We start from the raw sequence: 21,138 nt of genomic DNA on the forward strand, positions 1-21,138 counted from the left end.
GATCCTGTCTTCGATCTCTTCCTCCTCCCTTTCTGGCGTCGCTGCTCCGCCACCCACACTGTTGGAGAGTCTGAGTTCTCTGCTCGCTTGGCAGGAAGGCTGCCCTTGGATGCGTGTCCTTCCTCCCCACTACCTGTGTGGCCAGCAGGCGGGGCCTGCCCGGGACGGGGGCGGGGGGAAGGGGAGGCCCTCCGGGGGCCGAAAGGCACACACGTGCTGCTCTCTGCGTTGGTCAGAAGAATTGAGAGAGACACCAAGACAAGAGCACCTGCGTAAAGGGGTACCTGCGTAAAGGTGAGGAGGAGCCCATGGGCCAGGTTGGGCTGGGATCAGGGTGGGAACGCCACCGACGTGGGTCCTGCTGCTGTCCCTTGCCGTTTTGGCCTTCTTCGTTGGCTTTCCTGGTTCACCCCATATTGACTTAAAGAGATGCAGGAAGCTGCCTCGGCACAGTGAGAGCATCTCACCCTGGGTTTGACAGTGGCCCGGCCACACTGGGTCCAAGTGATCACTGGTCAGTTCTGCTGAAGACAATATTCTAATATGTGTTGTCAATAAGAACAAAATCAGTGTGCCAGATTTAATGAAAGAGGCCTCTGGTTGGTGTCCAGACTGCATCCAATTCTGAGTTATTTTTTTGAAGAGAATAAGTCATTTGAGAGTTTCCTGTTCCTTAAAATGTCCCCAGGAACTTTTTAACTGGCTTGGTAACATATCTCCAAAGCCCTCGGCAGCTGCAAAGTTGATTCATAAAGCTTGTTTTTGCGTTTTTTAAAAAAGAACAAAATGTAAACTAGGTTGCAAAGCCCTGGTGACACAATGTGATCAGCGGGTTCCTGCAGAACCTTGGCCCATGCTGTCTGTCCCAAGGTCACAGTGACACAGCCTGGTTCGGAGTAGACAGTTCCACTCTGTGTTCCAGGGTGTTCTAAAGACGCCCTCTGCCAATTTTCCGGGTGGACGCCTGCAGCGGGGAGGGCTCCGCGCGCGAAGAGGCCGCTGCTCTTCAGTTTCTCGCACAGACCTCAGCTCCTCAGCACCAAGTACCTTGCCGGGGATCAGAAACGGTCTCTCGAATGCTAGTTCCTCTGGGAAAGACCTGGTTTGGACGGGAGGGTGTGTTGGGCTGAGTCGAGCGCGGGGAATAACGTCTGGCACGTCGGCCTGAAGGAGACCTCACAACCGAGGTCAAAACACCGCCGGAACCTAGTAGTGTTGCCGAAACCTCGCCTGAGCTGGACAACTGGCCCGCTTTTGCCTACTAGGTGTTTTGCAGCCCAGTGGAGCATGAAGCGGTGACCCGACGACACCGGTTTCTGTGGGGGGTGGGGGGCGGACGGGGGCCGGGGGCGTGCTCACGGACTCCGGTTGGTATGTTCTGCCCCGCAGGCTGGCTGTGTGGTTTCTGAGGCAGGTGCAGCACACACAGGGTCCTGGGGTGCATTTTGCATTCTCTCTGACAGTTGCCACCGGAGTTAAGCATGGCCAGCGATGCGCTTCGTAACGATCACACATGACCGCTTGGGTACGTTGCTGCTAAGAAGCCACAGAGCCCAGAGACCCCGGCACCCCTGCCTCAGGCTAACAGCAAACAGAGTGATCCACATGAGGCCACATTAGGCCGATGGTCCAGGTGGTACTTGAGGGTAAGGGAATAAGGTCGCACGCATCACTAGGAAGTCCTGCTGCTGGCTAAGGCCCCCTCTGTCCCCGGAGACCGCACCATCTGCAGGCAGCATTACATCCCTTCAAACCCCCCGCCAAGCAAGCACTTCTTAGATTGGGCACAGAGACAGTGCCCCATGTCTAGCCACCGTTAACATCCAGCTGCCAGTGTTTTCCTTGCCTCTACCCACTTGTCTTGTCTCAGAAACAGTGGAATGCCCGACGTTGTGAATTCCATTGCTTAACAAAAATCTGCTTTTAATGCCTAAACGTTCTAAAGATTAGAGCGGGGGTAGAGAAATGCAGGCCAAGTGGTGCCTCTTGGGAAACAAAAACAAAAACAGAACAGAAAGCAAACGCGCGCACACAAAGTCCTTTGTGCCTCAGACATTCCTGACCGCTTCACTGGTGGTCCGTAGGTTCTCGTCTGGAACTGGATGAAAGGGCTAAGCCGAGAATCTCCGTCGCGAAGATTTCTGCGGTGATTTCGTCCGGAAGTTCGTCTTCGAGGCACAGTTGTGAACCTAGACGAACGAGAAAACAAACGTCTTCAAAATGATTAGGTTTCTGACGCAGAACCATTTCCCAAAAACACACGGCAACGATACTAAAAAGCGAGGAGTGCTTCGTGCTGTCGTTTAGTTTGGATTCCTTGAAAACCCCTGAGTGGAAACTGGTTAAAATCCTTCTTTTGTGGCTTGGAGCGCTGGCTCCCCAGATCTCTGCGAATGTCACTGGAAAGCCTTAACTACACGGCAGGGCTGATGTTACTGTTTCGAGACACCTGGGAACACAGCATAAGCGCATAACAATGGGGACGTTACATCCCCAGGTGCACGAGGAACGGGCTGCAGGTTGGAAGTGGCCGATCGGATACCCGGCTCTGGAACTGAGTTCGGGCATCGTTCCATTTGAAATCGGGGACAGACAGCGCGAGAATGGGAGGAGGCGGCCCAGTTGGGAGTCTTTGCTCCTGACCCCAGGCATAGTAACCACGGCGGTGGCTCTGACCACCACGGCATCCTCAGGCCACCACGGTGCCCTTAGGCCAGCGTCCCGGGCTGTCACTGGAGTCATTCCCACACAGGGGGCCCAGGCGAGGGGTCTGGACCGGTTCCTCCTGAGCTGACATTCGCACCCCAAACTTCAGGGCCATCTTCGTTCCTCCGGTGACCAGGAGGAGGAGGTGAGGAGTCCTTCGGCGGGAAAGGTGAGCTTCAAGAAGGTTTGTAAAGACTTTCAAGTTCCGGCGGCTTGAAGTTGGGCTCACGCCAACCACTGAGTGGGGGCAGGGGGGGGAGTGGTCTCCTTACTGGGGCGCTCTTGATAACCCCTGCTCTCCTGAGATAGCTTCTGACCTGTATCGTCCACCAGCGGCCAATGTCCACCCCCACCCCGGAGCTGGCAAGACGAAGACCGGGTCAGTGGGCTAAAGGGACAAGCACGGGGATGTAGGCTTCCGTCTCTTAGGCACGACCGCCGCTCACCGGCCCTTTTGTAACTTATCCGTGCTGGGTTCCGAGCTGGGTTCGCGTTGTTGTGTGCAGGGCGTTCAGGGAGTGGCTTGCCCGGGCGAGGGGTAAATAAATGCGCCTGAGTGCACAGCGGGTGAGCAAGCCACGGACGGCTACGTGTGCTGCGTGTGTCCTGTGTGCCCTGACGTGGCCGGTCCCCGTACCTTTGGTGGAGGCGGCCGCAGGCTCCGATTTCCAGCCCTCGGGATTCAGACCCAGCAGCGTCGCTAGGCAGTCGGACAGCTCCTCCTCCGTCATGTGCTCACCTGGGTACCGGGGAGGAGAAAGGCGGCCAGTCAGCTCTTGGAACTAAGCTTGCGGTCAGAGCTCAGTATCGACCTTCCGAGGTCTGATAGAGAATTATTCCGCTATTTCCTTTTCTTGAGACACAAAAAAACCATCTAGAGAGTCCTATGGTGCTTTCACAGGTGCTTCCTGATCTGGTGTTAGACTGGGCCTCCAAATATGTTGGGGCTCGGAGGGAGGAACCAGACAATGCTCCGGAAAAGACCACCCCCAGCTTTAGTTCAAAGCCCCTCACATTAGGGCCACCAGTCTGAGTAAGACGAAATGATGACCCAGAGAGAACGCCTACTCCACTTCCTCACATGAAATAATGAGGAAAATAGTAGGTCAAAGGGAACGTTTTTACTTTGGCGTGGTTTTCTTTCACGAATGCATCCCATCCCATGAGAGCCGAATCTCATAGCAGCCCTGTGAGATCGACGGCTGGCACTTTCATCCCTATTTTATAAGTGAGGACACCGGATCTTGAAGTTTCAGGAAGCGGGAACATAACGTCCTTCCCCCTGACCAGGTACACGGGTCAGCAAGCGCATCCCTCGGACCGAAGCCCCGTCTGTAAACAAACATGCCGGGGGTCTGCCTCCCCGAACCCAGCTCTCTCCAGCGGGAATGGTCCAAGGGTTTGACCGGACATCCATAGGTATGGGTTCACCTTTGGTGAGAAGTAGTTTCAGGAAATCCTCTCTTCGAATAACTTTCTTTCCTTTGGAATTGGTGTAACCGAGAATGTTGAAGCTCCTCTCGATGGCGTACATGGTGTTCCCGAAAGGCGGCCGGTGGTTGAGGTAAACTTTGAGGAAATCCGGTAAGTTGATTTTGTCAACTATCTCTCCACTGTCCACGTACTCACTAAATCTGATCTCGTTAAACATATCTTCAATCTGGGGAAGAGGTTTAAAAAAAAACAAAAACAAAAGAGACCGTGGTAAGCAGGAAAGACAGTGATGGACTTCTAAAAATTGGAGAGTAACAGACAAATGTTCACCGTTATCTTCGAACTTGTCTGTTATGGGTTGACTATGTCCCCCCCAGAAAGATATGTCGAATTCCTAACCCCTAGGACCTCGGATTACGACGCGAGTTAGAAACGGGGTCATGGCAGACGTCATTAGTTAAGATGAGGTCACGCTGGGGGAAGGTGGGCCTTTAATCCAGTGTGACTGGTGTCTCTAGAAGAAGAGGAGAGAGACATATGGGCAGAAGGTGGCCCTGTGAGGGTGGAGGCCTCAGAGACTGGGGCGACACGGTTTAAGCCAAGGAAGGCCAAGGGTTGCTGGTCACCCCCAGGAGCTGGGAAAGGCCAGGAAGGCTTCTCCCCAGGGGCTTCACAGAGCATGATACCTGGCTGATACCTTGATGTCGGATTTCTGTGAGGAACTATGTTTCTGTTGTTCTTAGTGACACAGTTCATGGTGCTTACGTAAAGGCTGCCCTAGGACAGTGTCCCACGTGTTGACGCTGTCGGCGCTGTTGCATTTTATCGCGTTTTACCTAAGTACCTCGCATGGTATCAACTGCCTCCTTTCTCTGTGAAGTGGATATCAGTTTCATTTAAAAGACGGAATCCTCGGGAAATCAGAAATTAGTTTATATGAATAAGCAAATAATTTAGGGTGGAACTCAAATATTGGACCTCTGGCCCTCATAAACTTCGTAAGACAATTAACTGCACCTTACGATTCCTTTTTCCTTCCTTTTCCATTTTTATTCTGCAATGTTTTTTATATATATATCATATTTTACATTCACACACACACATACACACACACAAAGGTATATGTAACTTATGTGGTATCAATTTTTAAAATGAACACCTAAAAAGCCATTATTAATCGAAGAAATCGACAAAATGGACAAATCTTTGGCCAGACTAACCGAGAAAAAACGAGAGAAGACTCGAGGAATTGCTAAAATCAGGAATGGAAGGGAGGACATCAGTACCAACCTTATAGAAATAAAAAGGAGTATGAACAACTATATGCCAACAAATCAAATAACCTAGATGAAATGGACGAATATCCCAAAAGAGACAAATGACCAAAACTGACCCAAGAAGAAATAGAAAATCTGAATAGACCCAAAACAAATAAAGAGATCGAATTAGTCATTTAAAACCTCCACAAAGAAAAACCAAGGACCAGATGGCTTCACCGGCGAATTCTGCCAAACATTTAAAGAAGAATACGCATTCTACACAACCTCTCCCACAGACAGAATAAAAAGCAGCAATTCACGATTCATTCTATGGGGCCTGCTTCCTAACTTAGAAAGTCATTCTTTGTGTATTTTCCAAATCTTCTAGAATTGAGCAAAGGGTCTGACGTGTCTGTGGATTCGGACGGGAAGGTGGTGCCTGTTAACGCAGGTCTCCACGCGGGATTCTGGCTTAACACGAGAGAGCGAGAAATACAATATAAAAACAAACACCACCAGTCCTCACTGCCATCAACCTGTGTCTGTGCAGTATTTTTGTACCATGCATGTTGCAGTCACCTGAATTCCAGGAACCCGAATTACGTCTGGCAAAGGGCTAGAAGTAATTCATTTCAGTGTCTACGTTTATTTTTATTTTTCAATTAGAGTTGACATTCCATATTATGTATCTACATTTTAAAGTAATATGTCTCCTAAAAAATTGTGGGGGTTGGAAATTTACAGAGAGAGAGAATGAGAGCCACAGCAAAGTGGGCTATAACTTTTTATCCCTAGAATGTGAACTCTACTTTGGTTGATAGGAATGAATCAGGCAGTGAATCTATATTTGTGCACAATATTTATCAATTATTTATTACCTTTTCCTCCCTGTCCACTAAATAAATGTAGGACAAAAGTTGAAAGAGCACCAGTTTGCAGCAACACCAAATATCAGCCTGTCTGGGGCCCCCTTCTGTCTTGTTCTGGCCTCAAATATCAGGATGAAAATAAAAACCTCTTACAGTCTAACTGTCCAATCACAATTTCTATGAAAGATCTGGGGTCCTTTCAATTTTTTTCATGCGTATAAAATATGTTTATTTTTTGCCATATTGGTATCATATATATGCAATACTGGTATCGTATATATCATATACATATACTTTTGTATCATGCTTTTTTCCCTTTGATACTGTGTCTTAGTAATTACCCACTATTTGCAAAGAAACCACATATTCTCAGTGCAACATTCCAGAAATGGTCTTTTGAAATAACATCGCTAGTTAGGACACAAATTAACTACAATTGATACCACATAAGTCGCTTTAAATGGTAACACTTTCAAATATAACACTTATAGAGTTTAAATTATAGACAATTGCATTACGTCTACTTTTATGTAAACTAAAACACTCTCCAGTAACATCTTATTTACATATTGTAATGTGTAATTTTAATACTATCGTTATATATTTGTACTACTACTTATGATGAGCCAGTGGAGACTGGGGCTAAAAGTATGATCTTTGATGACAGACTTAGGTTCGGACCCCGGCCCTGCCATTTTCTACGTGACCTTGGGTGAGTCATTTTACACTCCTCAGCCTCGGTTTCTTCATCTTGAAAAAGGTAACATGGTAAAACGCATGCACCGGACGGCTCTGAAGTTCCCTGTGAGCGTGGACGTAAAGCACTGAACGTCACGCCTTGCACACGGCAAGCGCTCCGCAGGCGGTCGCTCTTCTTGGGATTATTTGTGCGCCTTTGCTAATTACACGTCATTAAAGATTATCATTTAGCATTGCATAAATTAGAACCTAAATGATAGACGTTAAGTATAAATGTAACACGTGATTTAACTCGGTTCAGAAATAGGAGACCAACCCAAAGACGACCAAAAAGGAATCCCGCCACAGTGCCTGAGTCACTCGGGCCCGAAGCGCTGCCCTGATCTCCGTGACCGTTCTCAGCCCGATCCCAGCCGCGGCGACTCACCTCCCACTCCTTCCTGCGTGACCGGTCAGGAATCACTGCTCGAGAGAGGCAGAGCTGGTCGTCTTTCCCGAGCTGACGTGTCTTTCCCGAGCCTACTTTGCAAGCCTTAGTCGGAAAGGCAGGTTCTGCTGCATGTCTAAACCAAGTTCACGCTTGGACAAGAACCTCGGAGCCGGAGCGGGAACGTCCAGAACCTTCCCAGTGCCCCAGGGTGTGCAATGGTGATGCTGGAAAGGGCGGAGGCCTGCTGCCCTGCCCCCGCCCCCCAGCATTCGGGTGGACCTTTATTGGGGTTCTCGCACTGGCCTAACCTCCGCCAAGGCGGTGAGTGGTTCCTTCGACTCACCCGGGGAGCTTCGAATGTTCTCATGCCCTTCCCCATTCCCAGAGACCCTGATTTAATTGGCGCGGGGTGGCGTCTGAGCAGCCCTAGTTTTAAAAGCTCCCCAGGTGATTCGAATGCGAGGCCAAGGTTGAGAAGCGTGGCTTCGAGGCAGAGGTCCTCACACTCGGTCAGGCATCAACGTGGACCAGGCAGGCTGGTGAAAACACGGACTGCTGGCTCCGTCCCAGGAGATTCTGATTCGGTGAGTCTGGGACAGGGGCCGGGAGTCCCCAGGCGAGGCCCAGGCTGATGCTCTGGAGGCCACGGGGGTTCACGGAGGCGACGCTTGCACCGAAAAGAATCGGCATCGGCCTCGTGCTTTTCCTTAGAGAGTCATGACAGGTGGCAGCCGTGGCATACGCGCCACTCCTTTGGGCCACACCTGTGTCCTCCACTAAGCTGGGGCGATAGCTTTCTCTTCTCTTTCGTCAGCAGCTCAGTTCCTAGGGGCCCGGAGAAATGTCGAATGAACGAAGTCAGTAATCGACGCGGGTGTGAGCGAGGCCGAGGGAGAATCTCTCCTGAAACTCACAAAAGCCCTGTTTAGAATAACCACTCACTGCCCTAAGTGGTTTGATTTACTCGTAGTTCCTAAGCACTGGGTTTATTGCCAATAAGAGGCGAGTCACTTAATTAGCACTAGGACAGCCCTCCGGTTTAGGAGTTTTCGGTCTCAGTCAGTCAGCGAATGTTTATGAGACACCTACTAAGTGCCAGGCACGGGGCTGGGCCCTGCGAAGAGACACTCCAGAAACGGCACGCGGAGAGGGAACGAACCGGAAGGCTCCGTCGCCACCGTTCGCGGCCCTGGCTGCCCATAAGGAATACCTGGGCTTAAAAAAAAAGAATCCCACCCACATGCCATCATTCTGTTTGATTGACAGGGGAGGGGTGCCCAGGCACCAGGATTTTTTGGGGGTGCCCTCAAGTGATTTTTAACATGGTTGGATACCATGGCCCTAAAAGATTCGGTGCCCAAATATGGGGGATCAACATTAAAACGTGGAGGGCTCTCAGCTAGATGTGCCCGGAAGGCTTCCTGGAAGAGGTGCACCTGGAGGACGGCCAGCACGGATCCAGCCGGTGTGAGGTGAAGGAACACACCGCAGGCTGGGACACAAGTGTGGGGAGTGGGGCGCAAGGGAGGGGTGCTGTCATAGATGACTCCGCACTTCATGACACGAGGCACACAGACGGACCTTCCGGTTCTCCGGGTCAGAAGTCCGAGATGGGTCTTCGGGGCTAAAATCGAGGTGTCAGCGGGGCCACGCTCCTTCAGGAGCTCTGGTGGGAAATCTGCCCCCCTTCCCGTCCCGGCTCCCAGAGGCTCCCAGAGGCTCCCAGAGGCTGCGGCCGCGGCCCCTTCCGCCTTCAAGGCAGCAGTCTCGTCACTCGCTCTGACCTGTCCTTCCCTCGTCATGTCTCCTCCTCTGTCTCCGGCCCTCCTGCCTCCCTCTCAGCGAGACCCTTGTGATGCCACTGGGTCCGCCGGCTGATCCGGGATCAACTCCCGTCTCACGAGCCTCACCTCGATCGCACTCGCCAAGTCCCCCTTTGCCCTGTGAGGCGACGCATTCACGGGTCGCAGGGGTTAGAATGTCGACATCTTTGGGGGCCATTATTCTTCCCGCCACACCTTCCGCTTGTGTTGAAAGGTCCTAAGCAGGGGAGCTGGAGCGTCTGAGTTTGGCCAAGGCGGCGGGGGCCTCGGTACTGCTGGTCCAAGAACTAAATCTGCAGATGTGCTTTGTTTGGTTCATGTGGTGCTTTAAAAATTCGATTTCACATAGAACTTTTCTTGAAAAATCAGAGGAGTCTGGTGATGGTAGGCCAGCAACTCCAGTCGGTAAGAGCTGGGTGCAGCTGAGCAGAAACCGTCCCCTTTAGAGACAGGTGTTCTCTGGCAGTGACTATGTGACATCCACGCAAGACAGGGGGTCCTTGCCCTGGACCAAGGTTTTGGAGGGTCCCCTCAGGTTACTCCATCCTCAGAGGGGTTTGCAGGGCCATGGGGAGGTGCCCATCTAGACCCCATGCTCCCCCGTTCTACACCACACTCTGGGAACCCTGACCCCCCCAGGCTCCCCTCCCCCAAATAACTTACACCTACTTGTAGGGCCTGCAGGGGTCTCTTCCAGAAGTCACCCTCCTGGGAGAGACCTGCGCCCCCGGTGTGCCCACCTGTCGGCGTGCAGGGTGGCCAAGGACGGAGCCAGGAGTGAGAAGATGTGCAGGTGCTCGCGGGCCTGGCTCGCCCCGCACCATCCGCCCAGGCGTGGATCCTGGAGTCCAAGCCTCTCGGTCTGAACCAGCTCGTGTTACAGGTGGGCCTGGTGCGTAGGTGTTTTCTCAGCAGCTTGTGGCTTGATTTATAACTTTCAAACATTTAGACACATGGCAGGTGGACCTCCGGTGGCACTGCTGCCCAGGCCCCGTGATGTGAGGGTGGCCGGAGTCCCCTTGCCCCAAATTATTTTGCTTCTGCCTCTGCCATTCACCCCGACAGGCCTCTGGGTTCGTGATCCTGCTGTCAGCCGCAAGAAGCCACTGATGGCCTTAGAATTATGTTTTATGATTAAGGTTTACAGCCTCCTTGTTAAGATGAGGGGAACATGATACATTTGAACCGAGGCCCGGCCTCGTTTTCATACACAGGCTCCTGGCGTGCGTCAGCTCCTTTTGTAAGAGTTCCACAGACTTGCAGGCTGGAAGGACTCTCCCTCCTCCCCACGCCCGCCTCCCAGCACACGGAGCTCTCTAGAACATCCTCTGCAAACGGGGAGACGGTCTTTCGTCACCGTGCACCACCTTTGCCTCCCGCCCTCTCTTCGTCGCCATCCCGGACTTTCTGAGCGGACCTGGGGCAGGGGAGGACGGGCCGAGGTCCAGGCTTCAGGGCTGGGCAGCTCTGCTGTATGGTCACATCTAGAGACACCTCTGCTACTTATGCATTGCTCTGTGACTTGCAACTGTCCCCTGCTTCTTCCTGCAACTATATCTGGATGACGGCTGTCTCTTTCTCCAAAAGTGGGGCACGCCACCATTAGCTCCTGCTCACTGAGCACGGCCACAGGGGAAGATTGGCCACTGTGCTCGGCCACAGTGCTCTCTCGGCTGCCATGCATCCATAGTCCGTGACGGTGACGCAGAAATGATAACACCACCCATTCATGGGCCCTTGCTGATGACTTCCTCCCAGCCCCTCATCAGAGCCCCGGCCTCAGACACCTGCAGACTCTTCCTTGCCCCAGGCAAATGTTTTCAAAGGTTCTACTATCGAATGACAAATTCTTTGTCTTGTCCCAAAACCCACAGTCAAGGGTTCATGAAGGGCCCGCAGCTCTTTGAAATCCTGACCCCGCCTTGCAGCTACACCCAGAAATAATATGGAGTTAAAAATAAAAATAAAAATAAAAATAAAACAGTGGCAGTTCCTCAAACGGTTCAAGATGGAATTATCATTGACATCATCATTGACATACCCTAGGGATGTATGCAAGAGAAATTAAAACGCACCTCTACACAGAAACTTGCACACAGATATTCATGGCAGTGTAATGTGTAATAGCCAGAATGTGGCGAAAACTCAACTGTCCGTCAGTCGATGAACAGAAAAAAATAAAACGTGGCCCATGCACGTGAATTACTAGAATATCGTTCAGCTATAAAAAGAAATGAAGTACTGATTCGAGCCACGACGTGGATGCACCTCGAAGCCAGACACAAAGTGCCACATGTCGCACGGGTCCAGGTGCACGCAACGCCCAGAACAGGCAGACGCACAGGGACAGGAAGCGGATCAGTGGGGGCCAGGAGCTGAGGCGAGGGAGGATGGGGAGCGACTGCTCGCGGGTCCGGGGTTTCTTTTTAGGGTGACAAACCTGTTCTGAGACTAGACAGTGGTGACACCTGCGCGACTCTGTGTACCAACCGGAAGCCGCTGGACTGTCCACTTTAAACGGGTGGCTGTTCGGCATCTGATGCACAACAATAAAGTCGTGAAAGAGAACGGGGCATGGCACGGAGGCGACGCCGTGACAGAGGCGAGTAACGAGGCAAAAAACATTGGGATTTTCGAAAACATTTTTTTCCACCGTCACTATGATCTATCCTTGTATAATTACAAAACTAGTAAAGGTTAATACGCGCCTGCTGTAAAAAATCGAAAACAAGGAAGATGGAAAGAAGAGAAATAAGTGCCCTGTAATGCCTCATCCCTTGGCAATAACCAGCGTTTGATGTCTTGACTTTCAGGGTTTCTTCCCCGTTTGTGGAAACAGGACATGGGGGCTAGGGCCGGCCGGCTGGGGTGCCGAGCCCGGCTCGGCCCTCAGCAGCTGCGAGACCGTGCGAGCGTGCTCAGCTCCCGAAGCCTCAGTTTCCCCGCCTGTGAAACGGAGATGAGAAGAGCATCGGCGTGTGGTGAGGGCCACGGCGGGGGGCGCTGGACGGTTCTCGGCACGGCGAGCGCTCGGGAGAGGGGGGCCGGGGCGTCGCTGCTGCCCGTGGTACCCTCACGGTATGATCGCCCCGTTCTTTGCCAGTGGCTGCCAGGCACTCCAGGATTTCTTTCTTGAAAATGCTTGGAGTGTGAAAAACAGAAACCGTTTTGTCTGGCCCTGACCTCTAAGCGAGGAGGTGCAGCGGTCACCAGGACGGTCCGGTGGCCGGGGGTGGGGGGCCTCCGTATGACCGCCCGGCCGCGGGCCATCTCTCCTCCCCTTGGTGTGGAACCACTTCCTGTCACTTATGTCACAGAGCAGATCCGACGAGCTGAGGGCCTCTCCTCAACGTGCAGATTTCCGGATTCCCACGGGGTCTTTATCAGAGAAGAAATCGCGCCCACCATCCTCGGCTCAAACGTCCCCCCTTGTCTGGCGGAGGCTGTCCCCACTCGGCCGCGGTCCCTCCGTGCCAGCTGGGGCCACGGTTTAGCCACGGAGATCAGCACACGGGGCTTCGGGAGGATTCGCTAGTTTATCTTTCTGGGTTTTGTTCCGAATACAAGAGCAACACGAGCTCCACGCCTGCAGTTAAGAAAAATGAAATACTACGGAAATGCATGTATGAGCCCCCACCTCGCAGTGCACGAGCGTAACTGTCTTCCGAGGACGGCGGACGCTGCAAAATGGGAAGTTGTTTCATCAGCAGACCCTGCAGATGGGCTCACGGTGCAGGCTGGAAAAGAGAAGCTGAGAGCCGGACCGCCACCCCCGCACGGCAGAGGGAGAAGAGCGGGGTGTCCCGGGGTGCTCAGGCAAGGGGGGAGCAAACGGCCAGCGCTGCCCGTGCGGAGTGAGGGCTCGCAGGAAGCCCCCGTGCAGGCAGCCAGCAGGACTGGGAAGAGGGCCTCGTAAGCAGTTTCGAGTCAACTGCTGTGAAACGGGGTTATGTCTGACCCTTTCTGGTTAACCCCAAATTTTCAAGAAAGCTGTCTTATGTGAGTGGGCTTTCTGTGTTTGTGGCAGCTGGAAAAGGGGCTGTGTCGGTCAGGTCTGGAATGACATGGCGTGGACAGTCTGCGCACGCACACGAGGGAGCCCTGAGGCTGGGAGCGCACGAGACCCCAGGGCCGCCCCAAAACTCCGATTGGCAGGGACCAGGGCCAGGCTCCAGCTGGTACCAGAAGGTCAACTACAGAACGCAGAAAGAGTTCGCCCAGACCCCACGCCTCAGAAACCAGTGTCGTTAAGGGTATGGTGCATGTTCTTTCAGAGCTAAGCATGTAAGAATCTAGACGCATTATTATTACGGAAACCAGACCGAGCTTTATATACTGATTGGCAACTTGCCCTTCGTCCTTCAACAACAAATCTTGCACATTCTGAGTCAAGAAACAGGCCAGTTTCACTTTTTAATGACGACTACGGTAGCTGTCTCTTCCCTGTGAATATCACCGTGCGCCTGTGTGAGTTTTTCTCTAGGAGACACTCCTAAAAGTAGATTTGCTGGGTCTAAAGATATGCACATTTAAAAAGTTAAGCGATAGTTTATTTCCTCTCTAAATAAATGCCAAAGCCCCTGAATACCCCATAACTTTTAGGGCTGCTACTAATTACTCTGAGGTCAAATAATAATGCCAGGGACTCTATTTTCCTCATCATCTCTGCAGTCGACATGACCAAGGAGCACCATTCGCCTACCCAACTGACCAGCATTCGCCGAGTCCGCCACGTGAGCTCTCGCCCACCACGTGCCTCCCCGCCAGGACTGACCTCGCCTTTCTGGAACTTGTGGACGCACTACTGTTAACTCACCGCAAGGACTTACCAAGGTTATACCGCGCTCTGCACGCTAAATGGAAATGCAGCCTCCCGTGACTAGGAAACACACGTAACCCATGGGCCCTGCCCCAGCACGACAGTCCACAGTCCCAGCCGAAAACCACTCACGAGGATGGGAGCCGAAACTTCCTCACATGTGGAATCAGCTGTAGAAACGGTGACGCCTAAGTTCTGGTTCCTTCCACGACATTAAAAACATTGCCACGCTTTCAGTAAAAGGGTGAAGATTTGTGGGAGCAGCCAGGGGACCACACTCTGGCGGCGGTCTCCCCATTCTCTGGGGAGGGGTATTATTCTTCTATAATTTGGCTTCGAATTACCGCACTGACTAGATTGAAATCCCCAAGGCATTTAAAACGACGTAAGAAAAATATAAATAATGTATAGCCTTTGGGGGGGCTGGTTTGAATCTCTGTGTCTGAGACTTTCAGGTGACCAAGTGTTAAGATACTCCATCGGCTACGAATATAGTCTGTACAACTTCCTGGGGAAAACGAAACAGCGGTGTCACAATAGGAAATGTTGCGTTAACCGTGACAAAGCCTGGGTTTAAGAGTGTCAGGGCCCCGAAATAATTTTTATTAAAAATCGCTATAACTCTGACATGAAAACACGATCAAAGAGTTCTCCTCAGATATAAACGAACTCAACAACTAAGGACATCTGCACACTGACGTGGCCACATCTGGATCACAGGGCCTTTGGAAAATGTCTCCACAGAGTAAATGTGTTTCCGTGGACGAGAAATCCTCGCATCGAAGGGCTTCGTGAACACGCCGCCAAGGGCGCTGAGCAGGTGTGAGGTGATGCACGTGGCAGCCGGTGAACACCTTACAACGGCCACTTTTATTTCTCTTTGTTTTTATGTCAGTAAATAATGCTCGATGTCACTTTATAATTCTTTCTGCAGACTAAGTTTTTTTCCTGGGTACCTTTTACTCATCGGCAAGCTTTCGATAGGCTGTTAAGCCTCATTATCCGTTGCCAATGACAGGATAGCTGCGTGTGCCCCCGTGATCACACGCCCCCCAATGATCACACGCCCTAACTAACTTCCACGGGAATCAGGGTATGAAGGGCCCCCCTGCACCCATCTCTTTCTGCAGCACCTCCTAGGGCGGGCGGGTGGTGGTTTCCAGGTTAAACACTCAGAATCCCCTGATGGAGAGAGCGGGACTGCAGAGGACATGTTTCACGAGCCCAGGGGTTGAAGGAAGGCTGCCGTCAGTTTGATGACTTGCGGCCATTTACATAAAGTATCTTTACCAGATGAATCAAGGAAATAACAGGCTGACTTTAGACTGGTACGGAGAACACGGAGCCACAGGGAGCGACCCCGTCCGCAGGGCCTTGCGGGGGCCCCTCTCCCGGCTGGCGAGGCGCCGGGGTTCCAGCGTCGTCCTCCCCGTGTGGTGAGACTTGCTTGGGAATCACCCGCGGGGTGGAGGGGATGTGGGTGGCTCTGGACGGAACGAGCGTTGGTCGTTGTTGGAGCCGACTGGTAGGCACACGAGGACGCATTACACGATTTTCTCTCCCTTAGCGCATGTTGGGAATTTTCCAAAAGTTAAAAATAAGGAAAAGAAAGGCCCTCCCATCGACTTCTTAAAAAGAACGTGGCATCTGGACAGGAAGTACTAAAGTCAGAAGGCTCCGTGAGGCACCTGCTCTGTGTGATGCTGGGCTCCACAGACCTTCGTCCTTCAGTCCTCGTGACAACTCCGTGAGGTCGGAGCTGTTTCCAGCCTCGTCCTACAGACGAGGACACGGGAATTCAGACTACAGTTGAAATGACTTTCCAAGTGAGCGGCTGGAACTGCGCCCGGGCCGGCCAGACCCCGGGTCCCTGCGCTTCCCATCAACGTGTGCATCTCCCCCCCCACCCCCCGCCATCTGGAAGCGCAAGGTGTGACGCCCCGCCAGTCACCCAGAGGAGATGCGTCTTCGTTTAAGATAAACATTTGGCTGCAAAAAGTAGACGAACCGCAGATACGACCGTGAAGACAAAACCCAGTGGAATGGAAGCCGAGTGACAGGCCTACGGCCACTTTTCCAACCTCAAACGGGAAAACGGTTTCCACGGTCGGCCCAGGCTGGGGAATGCCACACTGCCCGTCACGTGCCCCGTTTTGAGGTCCTTTTTGTCCGGCGACCTTTTAAAGGCTCTGAAGAGCGGGCCCTTTTTCATTTGGGGACCCCTCATCCAGCTCAGAGTCCTCGTGGTCGAGGCGGCTGCTCCGCCTCAGTCCCCGCAGGTCGGGGGAGCATCCAGGCCTGGCCACCCTGAGCGGCACCTGCCCCCGGTGACAGTGACAAGGAGGCTGGGGCAGTGGCTGGAGCTCTGGCAAGGAGGCAGCTGCTGCCTCTGAGGCTGTGCCTGCTGAGCGCTGGGCCGGGGGAGCTGGTGGGAAGGGAGGCAGCACGGAGAACAGCGAGGCCCGTGGGGAAAGGTGCCTCCTGGACACGCGGTTCGAGGGTCTGGATTAGGTTCTACAAGACACCACCTCTAGCCCTGGACTCGGAGTTCCGTGCATCAAAAACGGGTTTGCCTTAGGTGCCTGTAACTTGTAACTAAAGAGCGTCCCGACGAATAATCCTATGTAGCTTTGTTGGATCCTCGTTCCCTGAACGCGGGTGGAAAGCTCCCGTGGGGCCAGCGTCCCAAGGCCGCACGTCGGAACGCTGAGAGGGCGAGAACAAGGCCGCCTCCCGGGCCAGGTTCTGATCGGCTAGCGCTGGGCCGGGGCCCAGGAACCTGACGTTTTCAGTAAGTGCCCCAGGCAGCTCTGACGCAGCTCGCCGGTAAAAACACTGTTCTAGGGAACGCGCTTGGGAAATACAAGCCTAAGGGACGCTTTTATGTGGGTTGCACAGCTTTTCTCTGCGGTGGCTTTCATGTCTGGCCAGGTACTTTCACACGATGCACGCTGGTCGAAGGACCGTTGGAAGCACGTAAACGAATCCCCGCTGGTGTAAGGCACGTGCGCGGGGCTCGGCACGGTTGCCGGGCGCTGAGGGCTCAGGGCCCCCGCACGCTGCTCCTCGGAGGATACAAGGCGGCTGCCAGTCACACCTGGAGCACACAAACAGGCGATGCTGGGGAGGCCCCGGAGCCAGGAGAAGTGACTGGGACCACAGCTTTGGCGCCGAAAGGTGCTCAGTCACCTAATGTGACCCTCGGGTCTCAGCTGGGGGGTCTGGAGTCATGTCCGCTTGATGGTGAGCTGTGAAATGCTACACTTTCGAAAATCCGTTTGGCAACAGAGCCTCAAAATTCATAGTCTCTGACGCAGCGATTCTACTTCTATGACTCTGGCCCGGAAAAATCATCAGAGGAGTGAGCGAAAACCCCACACGGCGATGCTCCTCAGAGCCGTGTCGCTGACGGCCGAAACGCTTCAGACAACGCATGTGTCCGTCGGCTGGGGAAAGGTTCAGTTTGGCGTACCGCCTTTAAAGAGCACGTGGTCTGTGTCAAACCGACAGGCGTCCGCACAGCAACCGAAACGATCGACAAAGGGAAAAAGGCGGCCCACGGAGGGGGAGAAAATGTTTGCAAACCACGCGTCCGTTACGGGGTTAATATCCACGGTAGATGGGGAACGCATACGACTCAATGCAGAGAAACCAAACGACCCATTTTAAAAATGGGCAAAAGACCTGAATAGACATTTTCCTAAAGAAGATACTCAAATGGCCAACGCGTACTGAAAAGATGCTCGACATCACTCATCGTCAGGAAAATGCAAATCAAAAGCACCACGGGAGGTCGCCTCACACCTGTTAGAATGGCTGTCATCGGAAAGACAAGAGATGACAAGTGCTGGCCGGGAAGTGGAGAAAAGGGAGCCCTTGGGCACGGCTGGTGGGAACAGATAAAGAAAATGTAGGGTTTGGGTGCATATATGTATATATACGTGCGTGTGCTGTATCTATAGTGCATATATGCTCACTGAGGATATTGATATATGTGTATACATATACACACACATACACATACACATATGTATATACAAATCTATATAAATACTCTATAAAATGTTGATATATATACTGAAACATATCTATAAGCACCACATAATGCCAATTCTTTGTTTTAAAATATAGATATATCTATATCCATATGTAAAACAACAGAAAAAAAAGTCCACCAAAATCTTAACAGTGATTATCTGAGTAATTTCTATTTTCCTCTCCATAGTTCTATATTCTAAATCAAAAAAGGTTATAACATTAAGATATATAGCCTTTAAAATCATGTTTTCAGAGAATCGTTAGTAAAATAGAAAATGCTAATCACACAATATGAAGTGAAAATGTAGGATCAAAATATATATATTCGATATGGTACCAACTAGTGTTTTAAAATTATGTGTACACATACATCTACAAAAAATCCAGGAAGACACTAATCACGGCTAAGTCTACGTAGTGGGATTATAAGGAATTATTCTCTTCATTCCACTTACATACCTTTCCCAAACTTCCCACCACGAGCGCGAGCAAACATTTCGGGTCAGGAAAGAAGCCCGCTCGGTGGCATCTTAAACCACAGTTTCTGTGCAGAGCATCCTCCTTAGGAGCGTGGCTGGTCCACCTGGAGCCCGTCCAGCTGGGGGCGTTCATGGGGTCACGAGGAGAGACTGCATCTCCTGAGCCCACAGCCCAGGACGAGCACCTGCCTCCCAGAGGCACCCCGCTCACGCCGGCCAGGGACCCACCCAGACAGGCGGCAGGAAAGGCCGGACGGTGGGCATCGTCTGGGCTCCGCCTGTGCGCCTGTGCTGTGCCAAGGGCCTCGCCTCCCTAAACCCCACCAGGCCGTCCTCGTCCGGCTCCAAAACCCACGTTCTCACCGACATCAAACTTTGGTAAGAAATACGTCTTTTAGGAGCATCTTTATGGGAAGTCTATTCCCGTAGGAATGTGTCGGCCATGCCCAGAACCCTCTTTCTGATCCATCTATGTGAGACTAATGTTAAATGTTTACGTTGACCTGCAATTATTGCTCCCAGGGGCCGTTTTCGTTAATGACGCGTCCCACTGCCGGTCCCTGTTCCCGTGTCACCTACCTTCTCTTCCGACGGGTAGAAGCCGATGGCTCTCATGACGAAAGGGAGCTCCGACAGGCAGATGTGTTCCGACACTTTTCTCGTCTCCATTGTGTCGATCCCTTGACCACGGAGCTGAGAATAGTAAAAATAGTCTTCCAGCTCCTGCGTGGGAATAAAATGGAAACACAACACGCGTCTTGGCTGAAGTCTGAAGCATCCTTTAAGACTGGGGGCACATTTTCTAGAAAGTAAGTACATTTGGAGCTCAGTGGGAAAGAGAACTTTGCAGGGAGGGGGGCGAAGCCAGAGGGTTAAGCCCGGACACATGTGTTTTGACAAATGTAACTCCATGTTACCAGGCAGTGTTTACTCGGAGGACAATTACCCTGTAGAATTTTCCTTCCCGGCCGCCAGACACCAGACTGTAGAACGGGGTCAAGCCTTCGCCCCCTAGAGAAACCGCTGCCTCCAGAGCACTGAACAGGAACAGAAACAGGGCTGTTAGGAAGCCCTGGGCGGGGACCGCCGCCCGCCGCCCGCTGCTGCGGGGCCTCGGGCTGTTCCAGCACGCACACAAGGAGGGTCTCTGTAAACTTGTCAAGGAAATGCCCTCCGAAACGAAGCCGAAAACGGGGAATTCAGTTTCGAGCGTGGAAACCGGTGGGACAGGGCGCTGGCCTTAATGACGGTGATAATCGCTCGCTGGCGACAGGGCGGGTGCTTGGCGGTTTGTCTACAATCTTTGGGGACCCCGGCTCTCCCCGGGGGAAGGCTCCCGTGAGCGGCTCTGCCTGTGGCTTCAGATCTGCACAGGGCCAGAGCAGAGAGGAAGGGGTGGGACAGGTGGACCGTCAGCGCTAATTGCTTCCATAAAAACTCGGGAGGCCACAAGGGACCCATGCCGGTCGGATAAAAATAACCCTCTGCTCTCTTAACACCGGGGTCAGGTCTTCCAAAAATAGGCCTTTTTAATGGTAAGAAAACCTACTTTTTGCGTGAGACTGACTTGGCCTCCTACAAAATGCTAATGATAAGCATTCGTTATAATGGTCCACTAACTGGATTTCTGCTAGTCGGGCCATCCGCCTCCTGGTGGGTTGTGAAAACGCACACTCGGTGTAGCCCACAGCAGGGAAGTGGTTTAGTGCCCGGAATCTGGAGTCAAAGGGACATGCCTGTGAGTCTTAGCCTTGCCTCTTGCAAGCAGTGCGACCGCGGGCAAGCAACTTAACCTCCCCGGCCTCGGCTTCCTTGTCTGTAAAAGGGGAGTGATTACAGGGTCTGCCTCAAGGGTTGCTGGGAGAATTAAATAAGTAGATGCTCTAAAGGATTCGACAGGAAGTCCTTCATTTCACCCCTGTGACAAATGTTGGTCGAGGCGTGGGCTTGCATCCCTACCCCATCGTCTACCCTGTCACCTGGGTGGGTCATTTAACCCCTCGGAGGCTCAGGCGGGACAGTTAGGATCACTGTCCCGGGGGGGTGGGGCTGATATGCGCCTACACCTCTTAAAAGAGTCAGCCACACACTGGCCTCAGTCCCCTTGTCTGGACCCTGCACGAGCTCTCCACAAGCAGGCTGTGCTCTGCAGGGGAGCCCGGGGGCCCGGTAGCCCCGTCTTCACCTGGCCCTTGGCTCTCACACTCGCCGTCGAGGCAGGTGTCTGGCTGAGAGGCCTCCCTCTCTGTGGCCTCCTGGCCAGGCCCACGCCCAATCCCAACAGGCCATGTGGGTGGTGAGGCCGCTTTCGGCTCTGCAGCTCTGGAGCAAGGCCAGGTGAAGGCCGGAAGCGACAGGGAGGAGCCTGACACCACCAGGAATGGCTGAGGGGACAGGCTCACGAGCGCTCTGGACTCTCTGGCGGTCGGGACTGTTCTACGTCCCCTGCTTCCTGGCCACTGTCGACTGACCCGAGAGAGCCAGGGGGACAGGACTGGAGTTTGTCCAACCAGAGCTGGGGATAAAGATTCTGGAGGGAGTAGCAGTTTGTGGAATTCGGGAACGGACCGCAGGCCACATTC

The 21,138-nt window shown here is 52.7% G+C and overlaps 1 protein-coding gene across 1 annotated transcript in view; it reads right to left on the reverse strand.

The window, feature by feature from the left end:
- Positions 1–1,925: 1,925 nt before the first annotated feature.
- The window catches only part of WDR66 (WD repeat domain 66), a 54,422-nt gene continuing 35,209 nt past the window's right edge, over positions 1,926–21,138 (reverse strand). The window contains exons 18-22 of the mRNA XM_006910073.3: positions 19,503–19,593; positions 19,136–19,279; positions 4,138–4,366; positions 3,344–3,445; positions 1,926–2,189 (exon numbers count right to left, since the gene is read on the reverse strand). Of these exons, the coding sequence (XP_006910135.1) occupies positions 2,068–2,189; positions 3,344–3,445; positions 4,138–4,366; positions 19,136–19,279; positions 19,503–19,593 (688 nt within the window). The 3' untranslated portion in view covers positions 1,926–2,067. The remainder of the gene's footprint in view (positions 2,190–3,343; positions 3,446–4,137; positions 4,367–19,135; positions 19,280–19,502; positions 19,594–21,138) is intronic.

The sequence above is a fragment of the Pteropus alecto genome, unplaced genomic scaffold (assembly GCF_000325575.1).
Source record: "Pteropus alecto unplaced genomic scaffold, ASM32557v1 scaffold213, whole genome shotgun sequence".
In the NCBI taxonomy this organism is placed as follows: Eukaryota; Metazoa; Chordata; class Mammalia; order Chiroptera; family Pteropodidae; genus Pteropus; species Pteropus alecto.